The 22409-nt window shown below is 42.7% G+C and overlaps 2 protein-coding genes and 1 pseudogene across 3 annotated transcripts; 2 read left to right on the plus strand and 1 right to left on the minus strand.

The window, feature by feature from the left end:
- Positions 1–332: 332 nt before the first annotated feature.
- LOC125898313 (protein ABHD15) lies at positions 333–3398 on the minus strand. Its single transcript, XM_049592085.1, has 3 exons — positions 2492–3398; positions 1351–1580; positions 333–1250 (listed from the first exon to the last, which is right to left on the minus strand). The coding sequence occupies exons 1-3, from the start codon at positions 3239–3241 to the stop codon at positions 512–514; spliced, it is 1719 nt and encodes a 572-aa protein (XP_049448042.1). The 5' UTR covers positions 3242–3398; the 3' UTR covers positions 333–511.
- A 4595-nt stretch (positions 3399–7993) lies between these two features.
- LOC125898308 (von Willebrand factor A domain-containing protein 7-like) lies at positions 7994–20961 on the plus strand. 2 transcript variants are annotated; one of them, XM_049592080.1, is made up of 17 exons: positions 7994–8011; positions 9181–9380; positions 9481–9741; positions 9883–9976; positions 10114–10236; positions 12391–12577; positions 12686–12861; positions 13107–13219; positions 13325–13441; positions 13706–13930; positions 14022–14154; positions 14392–14541; positions 18474–18566; positions 18649–18926; positions 19039–19332; positions 19817–20329; positions 20438–20961. In XM_049592080.1, exons 2-17 carry the CDS (start codon positions 9204–9206, stop codon positions 20867–20869), a joined length of 3366 nt encoding a protein of 1121 aa, XP_049448037.1. In that variant the 5' UTR covers positions 7994–8011; positions 9181–9203; the 3' UTR covers positions 20870–20961. The 2 variants fall into 2 exon arrangements, with proteins under 2 accessions (XP_049448037.1, XP_049448036.1); XM_049592079.1 differs by having other exon boundaries at positions 19817–20961.
- A 64-nt stretch (positions 20962–21025) lies between these two features.
- Positions 21026–22409, plus strand: part of LOC125898307 (von Willebrand factor A domain-containing protein 7-like) — a 67896-nt pseudogene continuing 66512 nt past the window's right edge.

Consider the following 22409-nt stretch of genomic DNA (forward strand, 5'->3'; position numbering starts at 1 on the left):
CGCTCGGGTTTAAAGCTTAAAAAATCCTTTTTACTTGAGTTTAAATGTTTGAATTCTTTGTACTTTTTGTCATAGATGTCCGAGGTATTCTAGTACTTTATTGATACAAGGCTACTCTTTGACTTGTATTAGAATTCAAACAGCTTGTTTGATTTGCATAACTCTGCTCTTTTGTAGGAGCTACATTGCCTTTCTTCAGTAAGAAACATCTAGATAAATTACCCTTTCTTTAAAACAAAAGTTTCAAAGAATTGTTGGAATTTCAAACAAGTGAAGCCATGGTGTGAGACCATTTTATTTTTGTTTATATTTCCCAAAAATCATGTGTCCTCTTGATCAATTTTACCTATTTGGTTAAAAAAAAAAAAAATTGTTCATCCACTGCCCTTATTTTGATTTTCCTCTCCAGCTGTTTTTAGACTTTCCCTAGATGTAACTTAAGAATAACGAGGACAAATCCAAATACTGTCCAAACTCTCTGCAGATCTCACCCTTCACCGTCTCTTCCTCCTCAGCGTGTGTAGGACCTCCTCCAGGTGAAGCTTCCCTCCTCTGCCTCCACACTGCTCTCTTCAGGTGCCTGCAGTCTTTGTCTCCTCAGCATGTTGGTTCTCCTTCTGCGAACAGGAGCCACATTGCTGGTCCTGCTCCTCTGCCCAGCCTGACTATATTCTAAAGGAGCATCCAAGCTCACCCCATTCCTCTCCTCCCCTTTCAGGAAATCAGCCACTACTCTGAAGTACTCCAGAACTGCGATATGACTCCAGTTACCTCCCTCTGCTTCCTCATTTCCAGTCCTCCCTCCCTCCGTCTCCTCTCTGTCCTCCAGAGTGAACCCACAGTGCCCTCCTCTGTCTGTCAGCACTAAAAGGAAATAAGGATTGCTCTGGAATAGGGGAAGAGGCAAAGTGGAGGCAGGCGGGAGGAGAGGGTCGTCACGACTGTAGATACAGAGCACAGGGACCGCCACTTCATCGGCATCTCTCAGTGGTTCGTTCCTCTCCCAGTAGTTGTCCCAGTCTTTGGCTGGGTAAGCTCTCTCACCCAGTGCCCAGGCCACTGAGGGTGCCACGCCCTGTGGGGAATGAGATCCTGAGCTCAGTCCAGAATTTAGAGAGCTTATTGAGGATCTGGGGGCCCTCTGCTGAAGCTGGGCTGAAGAGCAGAAGAGAGTTTCCTCTAAGTCTCTGAGGGAGGAACAGCGTAGGGCCCGATCCACATCCAGGACTTCTCTGAAGGAACTGGCGTATCTTATGACAGCATCATGTGAAGAAAAAAGTTTTATGATCCTGTTCATATTGCATTCATGTTATAACTTCTGTCCAAACATTTTGCTTTAATTTCTCTCACCTACTGAGCTGCAGTTTCCGCTGAAACAACACTCCCCGGCGATACCAAGGAGGCATGACCGTTTCAAACCACAGCTGTCCCTGGAGTACAGGTGAGATGGCTGCAGCTGCTGTCAGGTGTGAACTTGATCCACACTCCCCCAAGTAGGAAAGAAGAATCCCTGAGCCTGAACCCTCACTCACAGCAACCATTACAGAGGACGGGTGCCGGCTGTGGACATAAGCCACCGCCTGTAAAAAGAGGATATCAAATATGTCGTCACTGTCAGGTAAAATAAAGTCACTGAATTACAAAATGTCAGTTTTAGCCACGTTGACAGATGCTTCGCTGCCAGATCTGTACCAGAAAGTTCAGGATGGCCCATTGGTCAGAGAATACGACCTAAACAAATTGGGTGTCTGGTACGGATTGGGTAGTGACAAGCTGTTATGAATGGCAGCCCTATACTTTTGTCAAGACAAAAATGTTGGTGGATTGCAATCATTTTTTTGAACATACATTTGTGATCCCCAGATTATGACTCGAAATAACTTGGCTGACCACCATTAGGTCAAAATTTGAATTTTTTCAATGCAAAACTAAAGACGTAAGCCTAAACCTGGCAAACATTACACTTGTCATTTATTGCATGCATCACAGTTGTCTTTAAATTGTGTCCAACCAACAATTCCATACCAAAGGTATTTCATATACAATGCTTTAAATAATAAAATAAAAACCTCCACCAAGACCAAATGCTCTATCTCTCAGTGTTGACGAAAGTAAAAAATAATTTGTGTATCTGCTTCGTGATTCAGATTTCCTCCAAAATGTAATCCATGCTACATCCTCGCACCAAGTTTTATGAAAATTGGGCCAGTAGTATTTTTGTAATCTTGCTGACAAACAGACAATCACAAAACGACACTGAAACAGCAATGACGTCCTTGGTGGAGTTAAAAAGAAGCAAATCCTCACATTTGAAAAGATGTGGTTAGATCATTAAATATTTACATTTCTGCTTATTGAATGATTAATCACAATTGTTGGCTATTCATTTTCTGTCCATCAATAAATGGAATAATTCTTTCAACACAAATATACAAAGCTCTCTCAAATGAAACAAGTCACGACATTACATCAACAAAAAAGGAGTGTACACCTGCTCAAGATCAGCTGGGTCTCCAAACTCAGCCAGTCGCGCTGTGGTCAGCGGGCACCCAGCTGTGCCTCGACTGTGAAACACCACCATATAAAAGCCCTGGCACATGGCCCGATGGCAGAGCACCTTCAGGTGGGGGGTCACCCCACCCCAGGACTCAGGAATAAGGAGGAGGACAGGAGGTGTTGTGGTGAAGCAGCCTAGCGCCTTTCCCCCTGGCTGATGCTCCCTCCTCCCTTCCCACCTCTTCCTCCCTCCCACCTCACCCAGTCTTGTCCCCACAGCCCAGTCCAGAGCCACAATACCTCCGTCTCTCAGTAACAGATTGTCTCTAGTGAACTGTAATGTGTCTCCGTGTTGTTCGCACAGCAGGCTGGACAGAGTCTGGAGGTGGGGGTCTCCTTTGGGCCAGGAGGCCAGTCTTGGCTTGGCCAGAGAGCCACAGTGCCTGAGCAGATATTTGGCCAGCGCAGTGGGTTTGCAGATGAGCCTGGGCCCAACTGAGGCCTGACCTGACCCAGACGAAATATCCACCCCTGGTGATCTGGTCTCATTGGTCCATGTACTGGTATTCCTGTCTAGCGGCAGCTCCAAGATCAGGCAGATTATGACCCAGAGCCTCCAGGCTACAGCCTTCACAGCCAGCCTCGTCCAACAGCGTACCCTGGGCCAGCGCAGAGCCAGAGACAGAAGCAGAAGTAACAGTAACGGGAGCAAACAGAACAAACAATCCCATACAGGTAATGCCATTGGTAAACAAAATCCAGTGTTTCCTCTGGGATGTGTTGCTGTGATTTCCTCAGTTAACAGCTGACCCCTGTATTTTACAAACTCCCGCCTTGTTGCTTCATGAACAGGTGTGAAAGTCTCGCCTCATAAGTTGACCGATGTTGTCCAGAGAACTGTCGCAAACACTGCATCATGAAAACTGTTGTCTCTCAACTCGCACCGCTGCTCCACTTCCAACCACCTTTTCTCCTCCCTCCATGAATCATTTACTGCAAACACAAGTTCAGATAGACACTAAGCAAACAAAGGCCACATAAATCTGTCCCATTAATGTGAACGTGATCATAGTCTTTGACCTTGCCATGTCTGCCGTTACTTCTTCTGCATTGTTCCCCCAGCTCACCTGTGAATATTTTTGGGATCGTAATACAGCAGTCCTTTTAATTTTTTTTATCTTTGGAGGTTTTATTCTAAATCTAAATCAATATTACATTCTCATTACCTTCTCAAGTTGGCTGAAAGGGAATGTTCACTTTGTCATGATTTACAATTCCTTTACCTGGAGCAGTTTTTAGGACTGATGCATTCATGCATGGTAAGTTTTCCTTTGTTGAAGTGTTTGTGAGTCACATCAGTTTGCTTAAAAATGATACAATGATAAGCGTCACTGAGTGTTGTCCTCGATTATTGGTTTATTTTACTGTAGTGCATAATTCAAATTCCACCAGCAGGTACTTTCACTGCAACAACAGGTTTTTCAGATGACCTTTTGTGAGAGGTAAAAATGTAAGAATTCAAACAGCCACAGACAAGGAAGTACAGAGAGGGTACACAGTAAGTCACAAAAAAAAGATCTGTAACAGCATAAACTTCAGTGGTGCATCTGTTTGCCAGAATCCCTCATCAGGACACAGAACATGGTGTCAGAGGTGTCACTCCATGATGTGTTCCCAAACAACAAACTCTGATATCCGATGATGACAAAATAATTATTCCTTCATCATGATGCAATCTGGTGATCTTATGTCAAGTTCAAATGTAAAACTAAATGTGACAGTGTGAGGATACTTGCTTTTTAAAAAAAAAAAAAAAAAAAAACAGATAGAGGTAGAATGAATTTTTGTGGAAGAAATATGAGGGAAAACCTGTCACAAATCCTGCATGTGCATCTTAAACTCAGATTTAAAGTGAGCACAGAGAAACTTTCAGCAGATGAATGTGAAAATAGTCCTCTAGTGTCAAACTATATGCACATGTATCATTCTGCACAGTTAAGCTCAAACATTTAAGTAAAGGAACAATAAATGAAGCACAGTTCTGATGAGAAGCTTTAGATATCCTGAAGTGTACTCACAGCTTCAGTCTGAGAGTCTCTACAATGTCGAAGTGGCATAAGCTCAAGAAGCAAATCATTATCATTTCAGTAATCCTTTCTGAGGCGAGGGAGGAGAGGGGACCTCTTATAGTGCTGCACAGCGTCCTCTGCAAGAAGCTCACGACCTTGAGGAGAGCCAAGTGGGATAAGAGGCAGAGGATGAGAAGGCCAGGAAGCAAGCTGTACACTCAGTTGCCAGCTCACCTACTGACTGCCATCTCTGATACACCTTCAGTGATGAATCCAGGGAGCAAGATCTGGGCCCCTGTAAAACCTTGATCAATCCACCGAAACCAACCCTGCACTTTGACTATAAGGAGCCCAGCTAGAAGGAGGTCCAGGAGGTGGGCAAAGAACTGCCCAAGGTTACTCTACAGACTGAAGTATCCTGAAGCAATCTGTAGGAGGGGTGGGGTAGCTCACTGGTGTGTGGATTCCAGAGAACATTGATCAGTTCAGGTCAATCTCACTGCTTATAGTGTTAAAGGAAAGATATTCTTCAACACTGTTGCCAGGCCCTGACAATGTCCTGCCTGAGGAACTCCAAGCTGGATACCTTGGTCAGAAATGGGGGATTCTAAAGTCAAAAAGTTAAAGTCCCACTGATTGTCACACACCTGAGTGTGTGAAATATGTTCTCTGCCTTTGACCCATCCCCTGAGGGAGCGGTGAGCAGCAGCTGTGCCGCGCTCGGGAATCATGTGGTGATCTAACCCCCCAGTTTCATCCCCTGATGCTGAGTGCCAAGCAGGGAGGTCCCATTTTTATAGTCTTTGGTATGACCCGGCTGGGGATCAAACCCACGACCTCCCAGTCTCAGGGCAGACACTCTACCGCTAGGCCAGAGACCCAGGGGGGCCTGGTTGTGCTGAGGTTGGACCCTTACAAACTCCTATGGGTTCATTCTCCCACAACCTGGATGAGAAGAAACTTAACCTACACGTATCCCAGGCAAGTTCAGAGACTTCATTTTGGACTAGTCCAACAGCTTCAGTCTGAGAGTCTTTGCTGGGTGTACAATGTCGGTATGGCACAAACTCAAGAAGGATATCATGACTGTACACACCATTTCAGTGATCCTTTTTAAACTTGCCATAAACCTTGCTGGTGAACTCAGCTGAGGTTCAGTGCAGAGGGCCCCTCACCAAGTCCAGTGTCCAACAGCTGCCCCTTAGGGCCTTTATGGATGACCTGACTGCGACAACAACATCTGTCCCAGGGAGCAGGTGGATCCAGAAGGGCTGATCACCTCAGCTTGCATTCTATCCCTGAGTTGACAGCTACAGCACAGGGCCTTGGGCAATGTATCTGGTGGAGTGTAGGGGAAGGACAAGAGGTCACTGATCTAAGATGAGGTGTGAGCATCAGTCAGGGAATGGTAAAATATTATAATCACAGGGGCCAGAAGGCGAAGGGCCATCAGGTTGGCCACAGAGAAAGCAGAAGTTGCTTTAAGATTGCTGTGGATTAATAAAGAAGAACCATGCATGGGGTAGTGCTACCCGGATACAAGCCGAGCCTTGATCAGTCTCAGTCGGGTCGCCTCTACAAGGATGTCTGATTGCCTTAAGACCTGAAATACCCAATGGCCCCAGGTAACATCAATACCCCCTTTTACACTGCCAGATTTTCCGCGAATGTTGGGCCATTTTGCTGGCAAGCTGCGAGCATTTAGACACACAGAGCCGGATTGGTGAGTTGCTCCGAGGTGCCCAATTTTCCACCTCGTAGGGTAGTCATATTGGCGGAACCCTTTTAGTTTAAAAAGACCGAGGCGGCCTTCTCCAACGAGAGGGGCTGTTGATGACTTGATGACGCCACACGTGCGAGCCACTGGCGGTGGATTAACAAGAAACAGCTGATAGCAGGAATTAGTGAGCAGCTGGTAGCAAGAGGGAAACGCAAATCTGACAGACACTGTAAAGATGAGCAACTGGGGAGACAAGGAATTGCGCAGCCTCCTTGTCCTCGCAAATGAAGAGGCCATTAACCGTCACGTGACAGGAGTGGTGAAGAACGGGCCAACTTACGAGAGAATCACCGAAGGACTGACCAGCTGCGGCTTCCCTCCCACGTCACTGTTTACGTCACACGCTGAGCTACACGTTTTGTTACTTGCTCGCGCCCCCCATTGCCCTGGAAAAGGCACATTCTGTATAAACAAAATCAGGGAGTGCGGCATTTTGCCGCACTCCCTGATTTTGTTTTCATACTGCCAATGCTGAAAAGAGACTGATTGGGCTTTCCTGCAAATTTGCACAATTCCTATCTAAAAAGGGCTACTGTTGATGTGTCCAGGTGCATCATTTCACAACCCGGCTCAAGACTGGACAAAGTGGGGAGACCACACGTGAGTTGTAACTGAAAAGTTTATTTTACATAACTAAAATGGAGTGAGTGAAGTAATGAACTAAATGTTACCTAAGTCAAACTGGGGGGAGGCCAGGAGAGGGAGAGACTTAGCTGACTGCCACCAGCTTACATCATCCTCCAGCTTGCTCAGGTGAGCTGAATTTCCTTGATGACCCGACACCACCCACCCGGCTCCTGAAGGGAGATGCAAATCAGAGTGGGTCATCACAATCATCATGTGATGTATGTGACAAGCAGGAACTGTATTTCTTCGTTAATGCTGAGTGTCATGATTTACAAAACTTCCTGTTCCACAACTTTTTACAACAATGTGCTCATGATTCATGCACCGATAAGGTTTCCTTTCTGAACAGAACATGAAACAGAAATAAGACCATGTTTTAAGTGTTTTCAGTTGTAAGGATTCACGAGTTTTCAGTAAAATGGGAGTAATGATCCTTACTGGTCCTTATATTGTACTGTAGCACATCCAATCATCTGCTGTCAGGTACTGTGAGTGAAACAACAGGTTTTTCACATCACCTGTCATCAGATGGGAAAGTAAAAGAATTCAAACAGTCACAGCAGAAAGCTCTGTTGTTTCCTTCTTTTATTTCAACCATAAGTGGCAGTAGCAGTGTCCTGTTTGCATCATCATGCTATTTCACTTAAGTGTTTGATATGAGTATTGTCTGTGTTTGTGTTTCATCCTCAGCCCCTATCAGCACCAGTATCTCTTCAAAAGGAATATTCAAATATCCAAACAGCATAAAACAGTTACTGATACTTATGAATCAATTTAACGACATCATCGCAAATCATAGCCGCTATTTGCTTTTGTAATAAACTAACAGACACATGAAGGAAAAAGAAAAAGTTTATTTAGTGTTTTCTCCATCTTTGTGAACATTTACCAACAACAATCATACGCATGATGTCATCAGGCCAAGGCAACAAGTCAAACCAGTCCAGAACAGTAATGACTCCTCCCTGAATGTGAAGCTTTATAAATCAAGTCGTAGCTACAGAAAAGTGAAATTTACAAGTTCACATCAAGACCTAAGGTACAGTATGATCATATCTAACAAGTCATATGTTTGTGTTTTCAGATTTTTATATGACTCAGCATCTTATAATTACTACTGTGACACTGTGGTGTGGCTACATCACATAGGAATATCATTTATCATTTTAAAAGATGTTTTTATTTATCAGTACCACAACAGTTAAGTCACTGTTTTAGTGTTTTGTTTCCATATCTTGAATTTTGAGGATGAAAGAATTTGTACTAAATTAATAAATGTTTGTAATGTTTATAAAATAATAACTTTAAATTCCATTAACCAAAAAGCCAAATCGCCTAAAATTGTAATTCTTATTTTGTGTTAATGTAAAGTAATAAATTGTTGTTATGATGTGTGACCTGCTGTGCTGGACAGAAATCCTGTTGTAGTAAAATTTTGTGTTTATTGTGTTACATCCTGCTCTACACAGAGGTTTGCCCACTCTAGGAGGTTGATTTTATAACCAAAAATCTAAACATGTTTTCGTAGCAACTTTGTGTGCAGTCAGTAAAGTTTATCTTAAATTTTAATCTGATTGTGGTTCTAGATCAAAGGACAGCAAAATCTTCAGGGATCATCCTTTTGGGATGAAAGGTGATCCCTACTATATTTTACTGCAGTAGTCGACTTTATGGACCACAGACTAATGGCTAATATCAGGCATGTCTATAGTCCAGCCCGGGGGCCAATTTTAAACGGCCCTTGACTTGACATATTTTTTTTAAAAAATATCAGTGTATCTTGGCTCACCACACAATATTGGTTAATTAAGATCATTTTGTATTTCTCTCCATCACTTCACAATGGCAGGACTATTGTACAGTCTGTAGACATGCAACAAGTAGGAACTATGCAGACAGAACTGATGTGTTTTCATAAACAGACTGTAAACAAGCAAACAAAATGGTTACCTACCAGCAGACATTTGCTTCTAGGTAGCAAAGAAACTTAAAGTGAGGACAGTGAAGGCTGCTGCATTCAGAAGCGGCTAAAAGTTTAAAAAATTTTAACTGAAATATGGAACAGTTTGCTTGTTTGTTTTTGTTTTTTTAATTAATCCATCTGATGTGAGAAGTGGCTGGCCCCCAGGTATTTTCCCATTATCTAAGCTGGCTCCCATTCAAAAATGTTTGGACACCCTGGGCTAATAAGCTATTGTGTTGTGTTAGTCTCTCTGACAGGTTGCGCAGTGATGTCTGGGTTGGCTGCGTTGTGTTTCCTGCTTCTGCAGACTGGAGCTTCTGGGTTTGGGTTATCCAGTGGAGAATCTCTGAGTCATCAGGAGATCACTAAGAGAGCAATCTTAAATACCACTGCGCAGACATGTCGTGCTCTGGCCCTGGCTGAGGGCAGAGACTTCACTTTTCCTGTAAGGATTAATGTCAACCACTTTATATTGACTTTTTATGTTAAATGACCAGTGGCTTTATTATTAGTATTATTCATTTTGTGTGTGTTTGTGTCCACAGTCTCTGACTGTTGATGCTGTTGCTGCTGCCTGTGAAGCGCCATCCAAGAGCTTCCTCCAAACCATCCAACTGATCCAATCAAAGAATCAACAAGTAGACTCAACTCTTTTCAACCAAGCACAGTATCACATGGACGATGAACAAATTTTGGAGGGAAGGAAAATCATCACAGATGGATTGGCAGCTGTGAAGGCCAACAACAGGGAACAGAACTTTGAGGCTGCCAGAGAAAAACTGGGACAAATCTTACACCCTCTACAGGTAGCCTTCCTTCTATCATTCCTTCTGTTTACATCACAGTTTTGTTTCTTCAATGTCACATTTCAAAAAAGATAGCTTGGTGTTAATAAATATACTATATGCTAGATAATAGATGCTCTGCTTGTTGTTTTTATATAATAGGATTTCTACAGTCATAGCAACTGGGTGGAGATGGGAAACCAACTCCCAAACTCCAATCTGATCAGATCAGACACCAGCGTTGGCAACATAGCAGGTAAAGAAATAATGTTGTGTCAGTGTGTGAGTGGCCGTTTTACTGAAACAAAAGAAACGGAGATGAGGAAATATTATGACACGTTAACAGAGATCATTTTACAAAAGAAAAGACTGACAAAATGTTCTTTCCCACAGCTGAAAGCAGAGCAACCTGTCGCGACTGTAATGGAGACGACTGCAGGAACAACATTTTGGAGGATATTCTCAGGGAAAATATACTAACCACAGGATACTTTAATTTTGTGTCTAAACCGAGAGGTAACCATCCTACCTGCTTACCTAAATAATGATATGAATTTTAAAAGCCATGTTTGTCAGGTTTGTTGCCTAAATACTCAGAAATAATCATCCTGTGTGAACTGTGACCAAAATAGGCAGCTCCCTTCGGTTTCACAGAACTTTATGGTGAGTTTCAGCTCATTCTCAAGCTGTCTGGCCCACATCTTTATTGTTTTGGTCCATTCTCACTGCCGTCAAAAACCTGCGAAAGCCCTGTGTGCACCAACTGCACATCACCAAACAGCAGACAGACATAGTTAGCAGCTAGCTGGTGAACACACTGGAGTGGTGAGCAGCTCAGGAGCCAAATATTTCCTTCAGGAGACAATAAATACCTAAAACAGAGCTAAAAGAGAGTTAATATTATTCACAGTCATCAGGTGGACACAAACATGGCTTCAAAGGGTAAATAATTTGACTCTGTAAATGAGAACTGCTGACAGTTTTGGCCTACCAGCTTAGAAGGTGATAATATCTTAATGTGTTCACAACTTGCTTGTTCAGCCACCAAGTGGCAAATAACTACTAATACCATCAACAGTTAAAAAAAAAAAAGTATATTATATATTAAAAGATGTGTATAATATCCTCCTGAGACCTGAACTTTTGCTTGTTTGCATTTCTCCAAGCTATTTGGAATCAACTAAACATTGTCAACAATAATTAAATCCAAATGTCCTCAAATGGACAATAATTAAGTATAATTAAGTCTCAAATGAGACAACAATAAAGTCCCAGTGTCTTGTCTCAGTGTCTCTACTTCCTAATTAACAGCACCTTAGCTTGTTTCTGTTGCTAAAATTGGTCAAATGTGTCACCATATCAAACTACAAACATCAATAATCATAAAAATAAACAAGTTTCAACCATAAAATGTGATCAGGTTTTGGACCTTGTCCACCTCTGTGTCGGTATAGGCTGTACACAGACCTACTTGGCAGAGATGGCTGCCATCTTGTTTTTACATGGATTAGTGTACTGTGCTCTTACTGCCACTAGATGGCACAAAAATGTCGACAAACAAGGACAACAGGTCTAAGTTAAATAGAATGAAGTATGAGGTCAAGGAAACCCAAAATGTGATGTCTTCATATGAGGACAAAGGGTCTCAGGAGGATATTATTGGATTATAAATACATGTGTAGATGTGTAGATCACTTTCATGTTGCAGCTGGTAAAGATGGGGCTCATTTAATTACTGCATATACTGCTTGGTAGTTATTTTCTCTTCAGGGATCAATTAAGTCTTATCTCAACCTACAATAAACCATCATTTGTTTGTTGATTACATATTGTATTATTAACCTAAATAACTAAAGTATTAAATAAATGTAATGGAGTAAAAAGTACAATATTTGTTTTTATCTACAATGTAAGGGAGTACACCAGAATTTTTCTACCAGTTTATAGTATAACGGTATTTGTAGTTAGCATAGCAGAACTCAACATAATTAACTGTTTTGTAGTAACAGCAAATTATGCAATATATGTGCTATGCAAAGGTAATCAAATTGCAACTTAAGAATGCCTCTGCCATATAAACTTAAATGAACATTTTACACATATATTGTTTGTTTTCTGCGATGTGTCTGGAGCTGTTTTGCTAGAAATTTGTCCTACTTACTCCAGCTGTGAGCAGCTCCACCATTTCTTCTGTGTACTGCATTGTGGGACAATTGTATTCATCAAAACACACTCAAAAAATCAGGTGTTTTCAGTATGCATACAGCCTGTTTTATCATTATTATTTATTTATTTATTTTAAAGATAATTTTTTTGGCCTTTGCCTTTATTTGATAGAACAGCTTTTGGGACACCCACTCTACCAGGTGACCAATTGGACACCCCAACATACAGCCTGTTTTGAGCACACTTTATTTTGTCATTTTTCAGCATGAACACACTAATTAAACCTGCTATTATTAGTATGTAGTATTAATTAATACTTAACAGCTCTGAAAAAGCTTTCCGGCAATTGGTGGTGTCATTAGGTGGTTAAAATATTGCGTTTGGACCAAAGTGGTGGACCAACCAACAGACCAATTTTACCATAACTAGAGCCGTGTGGTATCCTCTGGTTATGTAATTATGTATAAAACATTTTGTTGTCATTCTGTTTCTAATGCTACACAGGAAAATGCAACCATGGAGATGAGCATGATAGAACAAGTAACATTGAACCTAAAGGTGGGATCAATAAAGACACTTTGGACTCCAGCCATGGACACCTCCACATGGAAGCTGCAAATGTGGCAATTGCTGCAACCAGTGAGCTCCTGGAGGACATTCGAGGGGCTGCTGGTGACAAACCATTCCTCCAGTATGAAACCCTTTCTCTATGTTTCAGATATGCATGGTCAGGAGGAGGATTGCAAAGGGTTTTTATCTCTTATCTCTTTGTCTCCTTCCTTTTCTCTCCATCCCTCAGGATGATGGGAATCTCAAGAGGATCCAGTAAAGCTCTTTGTTTTGTGATCGACACGACAGGAAGCATGAGTGATGACATTGCAGCAGTGAGGACTGTCACTTCTGATATAATTGACAGGAGAGTGGGAACACAAGACGAGCCCTCAGTTTACATTCTTGTACCTTTCAATGATCCAGGTATGATCTTAATGTTTTATCCCTCTGAAGTGAAGTAAAATTTATTTTTCTTTCTTCATCCTCTTGCCTGCTAAACTGTAACTCAGTGATATAAAGCAGTGGACTTTTTGTGCTGTCATGTGCTGTATAGTTGGTTGAATATTATCACTGCTCAAATAAAATGCCAGCAATACAATAAGAAAAATAACAGTATTTGTAAATCATGAAGCACTCCACAAATGCATGCATCTCCACCTGAACATCAGATTTTGGGCCACTGACAAGGACAACAGACCCAGAAGTCTTCAGGAATGCTATTAATTCACTAACAGCAACTGGTGGAGGAGATGCTCCAGAAATGAGTCTTTCTGGGCTTCAGGTACTGTGATGCCTTTGAGACATAATCTGTCTGCAAAACTTGAAAATAGGAAATAAAGTAAAGGTAAACCTACCGTATGATTGCTGTCCTCTCTTCCTCATACAGCTGGCATTAACTAGTGCTCCTCCCAATTCTGAGATCTTCCTCTTCACTGATGCAGCTGCTAAAGATGTACACCTGAGAAACACAGTGCTCGCACTCATCGGGCGAACCAACACGGTGGTGAGTACTACGCTTCGTGTAACAACAAATGGTGAGTAAAATGATAGTATAAGAAGAGTAAGTAATAGAAAAATAAGTCAAAAACTCATGATGGAAAACTTGCCTCTACTCTAATGACTAAACTAAGCATCTATACAGTCACTATGAGTGAGGCTGCACTTAGGCACTAATGCTAATGTCTGCATAAGTTGTAGGTAATGTTCACCATGTTCACCCTTGTAGTTCACCTCAAATTCTTATTCAAACTTTTTCATTTCTTTTAAGGTAAACTTCATGATAACTGCCGTTCTGGGATTTCGTCGTCGTAGGCAGAGTGATGATAGCCTCCAACAACAACAGCAACAACAACCAAAAAGTCGAATGGTGAGATCAGATGCTCAGCTGTACAGAGACCTGGCTCAGGCTTCAGGAGGTCTGGCTATCCAAGTCTCAAAGAGTGAGCTCCTTGAAGCCACCAGCATCATAACACAGACATCCAGCTCCTCTCTGGTATTAACACTCTCACTGTTCATTATGAGTTTTCAAAATTCATAATTCATTCATGATTCAGTTGTGACACCAGTTTCATTTAACCTCCTAGGTGACCCTTCTGCAGGCAGCCAGGAATCCAGGAAAGGCTGAAAATTTCACCTTCACCGTTGACGAGTCGGTGAAAAACCTCACAGTTTACATCACTGGGAACTCTGTGACCTTTACTCTTATCAGCCCCTCAGGTGATGACTCTGTGCAGATGAAATATTTTAAAGGTGTTATCACTGTAGGAGTAGAAGAGGTTCTTTAAAGCCACTTTGTGTGGAAATTTCTGACTTTGGCCCCATCTGGTGGTCATATTAAGCGTTACACTGTGGTCGACAAGGCACGCAGCTGCTCTAAGAAATTGAAACGTTAAATGCTTAACTTTTGGCTTTTTACCCAGTGTGCTTCATTACATGCCATTGCTCTCCTTTTAGGTGTGTCTCAGGAAAGCACCGACACGACAGGATCACTGATCACTGCATCCCAGTCAGTGGGAAACTTCAAGACTCTGCAGCTAAAACAACAAGTTGGACTGTGGGAAATTCAAATGGTGTCAACAAATCCCTACATTCTGAAGGTTGTAGGTGAGAACTCCACGATTATGAGGTTGAATCACATAATCAGTACTTAACATTATTATTTAAGATATAACTATCCCTTACCTTGAAAGGCTGGTATTTCAAAGTCTATCTATCTATCTATCTATCTATCTATTGTAGTTCCCTTGGGAAGCCTACAGGAGGTAAACAGTGACCCAAGCTGTGAGAAATTGCAAAGTAACCCTTTATGTAATAGTTATAAATTGTTTAAAACTGATTTCACTTTTGAACCTTATCTGATTATGTTAAGACCTGCCGAAAGAGTTTGTTTGTCTAAGTTTCGGTGTGGAAATCATAAGTTACCTATCTCTGAGCGCAGGTATGATCGTGAAAATGTCCCCCGCAAATGTACTCTTTGTTTGACTGGCAATCGAGGAGACGAATATCATTATGTACTTGTGTGTTCTTTTTTTGATAGAGAGAGAAGAGAGTTGGTCGGACAGTTCTATAGAGCAAATCCAAATATTTTATATATTTTATATATAAGTTTCAAAAGTTAATGTCATCTCGAAAAGTAAAGGTCTTGTCAAATTTGTTGAAACTTTTAAAGAAAATCTTGAATAGTTTCTCTTGATTTGCTTTGACTTGTATGTATGTACACAAATTCTGTTTTATTTATTTTGCTGTGCATTGGCTGCCGTCTGTCCTGATTTGTTAATGTTATTTTTTGTTGTCTGCCCCTTATAACCCGGGGAGGGGTCAAAAGGAAAATAATTGTTGCACTAGCAGCAAAATAGCAACCTGTAGTGGAGGTGAAAAACATTTAGTTTCTGGTTGTGCTTAATTCTGTAATTTTAGTCTTTAAAGGGCCAGTGTGTAATATTTGGCATGGTTTCTTGTCAATCTGAATCTGAATATTCTACCCATTAATATGTTTATACAAGTGTATAATCGCTACAAAATAAAATTCATTTGGTTTTCGTAGCCTTATAATTATGCTTTTATATATATATATATATATATAGCAAGGGCCTTGCTTTAGAGAGGTCGCCATCTTGCGCCGCCATGTATGTACAGCAGACCGAGCGGACAATCCAGCCAGTCAGAGAACGCGTTTCGCGTGTGTAAATAAACCAACGAAGACAGCGGAAGGAAGGAAGAAGGAGGAGGAAACAGCAGAGAGTGTCAGTAGTTCGTCGATACAGAGTAGTGAAAAGTTTTTTTAGTTATAAAGTTTGAGAATGGGCCACACTTACCACGCAACAAGAGAGAATGAACCCGAACCGTCATCTGCGAGGAAAAGAAGACGCAACTTCACTCCTTGTGATGCACTCTCTGCAGTGCTTTTCCTCCTGGTGATATATCTCCCCAACGATGGTAGCAGTAGCACCGAATCCCATTCTGTGCATTCAGCCTCTCTTCTCGCCCGCTCAGCATCAAACACATGGAGTTCCTCATCTGTATGCTCCGGCTCAAACAGGTATGGCTCTGGGTCTGTGTCCGCTACAAGAAACTCTTCAAAATCGCGTTCAAAGTCGTCCATTGCAGCTACGATAGTCCGGAGATAGTGCTAGGCTAAATAAACAGGTGAGCTCTGTTTACAGGCTACGCTGTCAGTCAGTGTGTGGGCTGGAGATTGGTGGAGCAGAGAGGGGAGGGGGGTCCCCACTCGGTATGGTAAACGAGTATGTGTGTATGAAGTGTGTGTGTTACGCTAGAAGAGTCAGAGTTTGGGACGGAGTCTTTTACCCCCTGGAGTGTTACCAGAGTTTTTGGAGTGCTCAAATAAACTGGCCTTTTTCCCGAACGCTCCTCTGGTCTCCTGCTCGTGAGGGATTCATTACAATATCGTAACATGGCTTAGATTTCTAAATAAATATTCGCCTCGTGGCAAGATAGACCTACTCCTGAAAAACTCGCGCGCAAGGCTTTTTGTCCCTACGAGGCCGCTGTCATTTACCCAACGGGAGGGGTGAGCGAGTGAGCCCTGCAATCTAGAATTTGACCACTGATGTCACTGTTTTCAACCCATTTTACACACTGGCCCTTTAAAAATGATGACAGTGATAACTAGAAAAGCACTCAGAGAGTGCAGACCTCCACCAAGTAAGTGATATCCCCTCCCCCTCTGCATCAGATTTTGCAGCCTGCATCACAATTAGGTTATCTGCATCACTATCATTATTAGGTTATCTATGCCTTCACCCAGACGTTGTGCTAGACTTTTTCATTGCCGGTCATTTTGACCGACAGGGTGATAAAAATCCGGTCATAAAAATCCGGTCATAATCTATTTTTACTGGTCATTTTATTTTTGTTTTTAAATGATAATAAAGATATTCAAAGGCATTTAGTTTTCATTCATTCGCTTTTAATAAATAAATCCAACAAGCAAGTTATAAAGTGTGCATTAATAAGGACATGAATGAAAAGATGAACAGACATCCACACACCTGTGCCATTAGGCTTCGCCCTGGACACACCGGACAGCACTAACGAGTCTGGTGTGTCCAGGGCGTTATGTAGTTATGCCTGTAGGCTCGGTGACACAAAATTAAAATTGTAATGATGTGATTATGGTATTGAAAAATGTGTTTGGTTATGCACTGTTGTGTTATTTTAAATTATAAACACGGTATTTTCTCCTCACGTTCCTCAGTGCGTGTTGTTCTTATTTTATTTTGAAAATTGGCCGGATTCTCTCGTCTTTTCTGTGTCCGACTTCCTGTTTGGTACGATCCGCTCGATCCAACTTGACAGAAGCACTCGCGGCTCCCGTGAAAAGTAGACCAGACGCCGAACTTAAGCGCTGCCTCCGCGGGTGCTCCGCTCTGCTCAGCGGCCTGTGTGGACAGTCAGATAAGTTAACATGGGCGCTGACTGAAAACTGCCTCCGCTGCTGGGCGCCACGCTTCGGTTCCGCGTCCGGTGTGTCCAGGGCGTTATGTCGACAACGCTACATGAAGCAGATGACTTTTTCTCTGCCACTCCGCCGCCAAGTGGGCAGGGGTGGTAATTGCAACCGGTCAAAATGACCGATGGCCTTCAGATTTTCTGGTCATTGTTGTAAAAAACCGGTGACTGACCGAGAATATCCGGTTAATGCGACCCCTGCCTTCACCATGGAGACACTGTGGTGTATTTATTTCGTTTTTAGTTTTGTACCAACACAGAACATTAATTTCAACTTTAGAATTACAACAATATTTAGCAAGTAGAACAAGACATGTGGGTGGCACGGTGGTGTGGTGGTTAGCACTGTGGCCTCACAGCAAGAGGGTTGCTGGTTTGATCCCGGGCGTGGGAGACCCTCTGTGCGGAGTTTGCATGTTCTCCCCGTGTCAGCGTGGGTTCTCTCCGGGCACTCCAGCTTCCTCCCACAGTCCAAAGACATGCAGATTGGGGACTAGGTTAATTGATAACTCTAAATTGTCCATAGGTGTGAATGTGAGCGTGAATGGTTGTTTGTCTCTATGTGTCAGCCCTGCGATAGTCTGGTGACCTGTCCAGGGTGTACCCTGCCTCTCGCCCGATGTCAGCTGGGATAGGCTCCAGCCCCCCCGCGACCCTCAAGAGAATGAAGCGGTTAGAAGATGAATGAATGAATGAACAAGATGTGCTTTCCGGCCACCAGATGGCGCTATTTTCACCGTCTTAATTGCTGCTGAGGCTGTCAGACCATAGACTTTATTTATTATTTTATCCACTTTGCTTCAACCAATCACCACCAAAATTTTATCATCTGTTCCTTGTCCCATCATCCACCTTTCCTGAAAATTTCATCAAAATCTGTTCATAACTTTTTGAAACAAACAAACAAACAAACAGACAAATAGACCAATGCCAGCAAAAACATAACCTCCTTGGCGGAGGTAAATATGCTTCAAAGGAATGGTAAAATTAATGAATATTTACTGGTGATCATACATCTGGCCTCTCTGGTTGACTTTCTTTTATTGTAACTTTTTTATTTGCAGGTGAAAGTCCCATTGACTTCCTGTTTAACTTTTTGGAGGAATCGCAGGGCCCGTTCGGAGGTTTTGATGTCGTAGACAATCGTCCCAGAGCTGGTAAAGGAGCCAGAAGTTTGTGATATGCCAAAATAATTGACTATTTATTATATATTTCAATGGATATTCTCTTTTTCTGAAGGTGTTAATGGCAGCCTGATGGTGACAGTGACCGGGAGTGAATCCGCCACAGTGACAGAAGTCATTCTGGTTGAATCGTCTGGGTTCGGAGAGGTTAATGGCAACGTGGAGGCTCAGGGTGGAGGAGACTTCTTGGCTCACTTTGACAGGATACCAGCAGAGGAGTTTGTGGTGCTTGTGAAGGGGCAGAGCAATAATGGTTCCCCCAGAATGTCCTCTGCAAACTTTCAAAGGCAGTCCCCCACCAACATCAGAGCATCTGCTGTGGCTGTTACTTCTGTAAGTGAAATGCATCTACCTAAAAACTTATGATACGACTTTTGAGATAAACTGTACTGCCACAGTTTTTACTATATACGACTGATAGTGACTGGTTTCCTTCTGTTTTTAGCCTGATTCAGACAGCGTCTTAGTTCCAGGAACACCACTTTCAGTTCCCTTCACTGTGATGACGAGTGGTACAGGAGGAACCTTCAGCATCCAAGCTACCAATGACCAAAGTTTTCCCTCGACTTTCCCGTCCAGTTTAATGCTGGAAACTGACGGCAGTGCCAATGGTACAGGGACCCTCACAGCACCTCTCAACACTGCGTCTGGTACTGTCGTCACCCTGACCATTTCGGCCGAGGCTTCAGGAGCCACAGACACCAACTACGTCGTGCGGCGTTTCACTGTCCTTGAAACGGTAACTCTTCACAAATCGCATTTCAATAGATGTTGAGGCAGTAAATGATCATTCTGTCTTATTTAATCCCTTCATCACTGTGTTTATTGGTTGAATTAATGACTGGAGGCAGCAGTAGCTCAGTCCATAGGGACCTAGATTGGGAACCGAAGGGTCGCCAGCTGAGGTCCCCATCTGGACCAAATATGGAGTGTGGACCGGTAGCTGGAGAGGTGTCAGATCGTCTCCTGGACACTCCCGAGGTGCTCTTGAGCAATGCACCAAACATCCAACTGTTCGGGGTGCCTGTTCATGGGCTCCCCTCACTCTGACATCTCTCCATCTGATACATGGATAGGTCCTGTTTGTGCATGTGTGTGTATTTCGGGCCTGTGTGCATATGACAACAGAGTGGAAAAACTGAATTTCCCCTTGGGGATGAATGAAGTGTATCTTCTTCTTCTTCTAAAACCAGCTGACTTTTACCTTCTTTTGCTCCTCATAGGTGACTGATATCACTAAGCCGGTGTGTGAGCTGCCCAGCCTGCAGTCCCTCTGCTCTGATAACTGCGTGTTATCGATGTGGGAGCTCTCAGTTCAGGTGACTGATGGTGCTAATGGGACGGGTGTCGACCGTATTACCCTCAGACAAGGCAATGGGACCTTGAACACCAGCCTGGCTGCTGACAATGAGAACATAACCCTGGTTTCCTACAGTGCGTCTTGCTGTTCACCTGATGTGGAGCTGGTGGTTGTGGATCGGGTGGGTAATGTAGCCACATGTTTCTACAGCGTCCGGACCGTCGCTACAACCACAAACACTCCCACAACTACAACCACTCCCACAACCACAACTACTCCCACAACCACAAACACTCCCACAACTACAACCACTCCCTTAACCACAACTACTCCCACAACCACAAACACTCACACAACAACAACCACTCTCTTAACCACAAACACTCCCACAACCACAACTACTCCCACAACCACAACTACTCCCACAACCACAAACACTCCCACAACTACAACCACTCTCTTAACCACAAACACTCCCACAACCACAACTACTCCCACAACCACAACTACTCCCACAACCACAAACACTCCCACAACCACAACTACTCCCACAACCACAAACACTCCCACAACCACTCCCACAACAACAACCTCTCCCACAACCACAACTACTCCCACAACCACAAACACTCCCACAACCACAACCTCTCCCACAACAACAACCTCTCCCACAACCACAACTACTCCCACAACCACAAACACTCCCACAACCACAACCTCTCCCACAACAACAACCTCTCCCACAACCACTCCCACAACAACAACCTCTCCCACAACCACCATTCCCACAATCATGACCACAACCACTCCCACAACGACCACTCCCACAATCATGACCACAACCAAGACAACTACAACCACCAATACTCCACAGCGTCCAACAGTAGCAGCTGTTGAGTCTTTGTCTACCAGAGCTGTTCAGTCTTTTCTTCTTTGCCTTAGCATCACGGTCCTGGGGCTCAGTTTAACATTTTAACTTGGGGTCAACTGAGTGCTTACATGTTAGTGTTGGGGTGAGATACATTTAAAAATGTGCTTTTGGCTTTGGAAAATAAACTACATACTCTATACAGTTATTGGGTGCCGTTTGTAAAGTGGCTCACACTGAAATTTACAGCAACATTTTTGCCACATACAGCTTCAAACAACGTTTAAAAAAGTGGTGTGAATTTTTTAAAGTCACTTTTTACCACATTTACAGCAATATTTGAAATATTTTAAAAAATAATGTCACAGTTAAATCTAAATATTAAATGTTAAACCTAAATGTTAAATCTAAAACCAAATATTAAATGTTAAATCTAAAAGTAAATCTAAATGTGCTTGGTGAAACTGAATATATATTTGGCTAATATGCAAATGCACACTGCCGGTCAGCAGAAGTACCAAAAGAAAAGCCCGGATGGTCAGACTGTCTTTATAGCATCAAATAACGAATTAAAACCAAACTAATCGGAGAAAATGAACACTTGAACATACATCAGCATGATAAGAACTACCTAAAATGACAGAAACCATGTTTGGCAAAATTTTATTTGACGTGTATTTTGAGTTGACAGCTACAGCACAGGACCTTAGGCATTGTATCTGGTGGAAGAACTTGCCTGGGTAGCAGCACAACACCTAGCTATGACAAAGTGTAGGGGAAGGACCTAAGATGAGGTGTGAGCGTCAGTCAAGGAATAGTAAAATATTATAAGATTCTTAATTCAGACTGTGTATGACATCTAACATGCTTTGCTCGGAGAAGGTGGAGTCACCACTCTGCCCTGTCAGAAGATAGGGACCCTGGAGCACATCCTCAGCTGCTGATCAAAAGCCCTGGGAAAGGGATGCTGTCACAAGCACCATGACCAAGCCCCGAAGGCCATAGAGGACACCACCTGCAGTGAGATTAGCATCTGAAAGCACCTCCGCCCAGTGGAGTGGAAAGATGACCTGGGGAAGTTCCCAGAAACGGTTGCCATTCTGTGTTGGTGACTGTTGGTCGTTCTCTTGAAACTCACTGTTTCATAACCCGTTACGCAAATACTGCCATCTTGGACATTGCGCAACGCATTGTGGGTATGCACCAAAGCACTCTGGGATTGAAAGCGTCCACCACAACGTGTGTAGACAATGGAGTCTCCCTGTTATTTGGAATAACGTTGTCGTTTGTATCGCTAACCACGGGTGGATCCAATCGATGTGCTGTGTACGGGTGTAGCAATGATCACCGATATAAATCCAAGTAAGTTCAAATGCATATGTCCATAGAATTATTGTTAAATGTTCTCAACTTTAAGTAACTTCCTATTTCCTGGGTGGATGTGTTCAAACAAACGAACATGTTTCACTAGTTTTTATTTTGACTCGTTTACATTTATTATTGCTATTATCGTTATATTAATAATTCAATCAGTTTACCAGTAGTTTCACTCAGATTACAGTAAATACATGTACCGTAAATAGTTGTAAATAATGTATGCTCTGTCTGTCTGTGCGTATGAATTGGGTTCACGGGAGCACAGTGGAAA

The sequence above is a fragment of the Epinephelus fuscoguttatus genome, linkage group LG12, assembly GCF_011397635.1.
Source record: "Epinephelus fuscoguttatus linkage group LG12, E.fuscoguttatus.final_Chr_v1".
NCBI lineage: Eukaryota > Metazoa > Chordata > Actinopteri > Perciformes > Serranidae > Epinephelus > Epinephelus fuscoguttatus.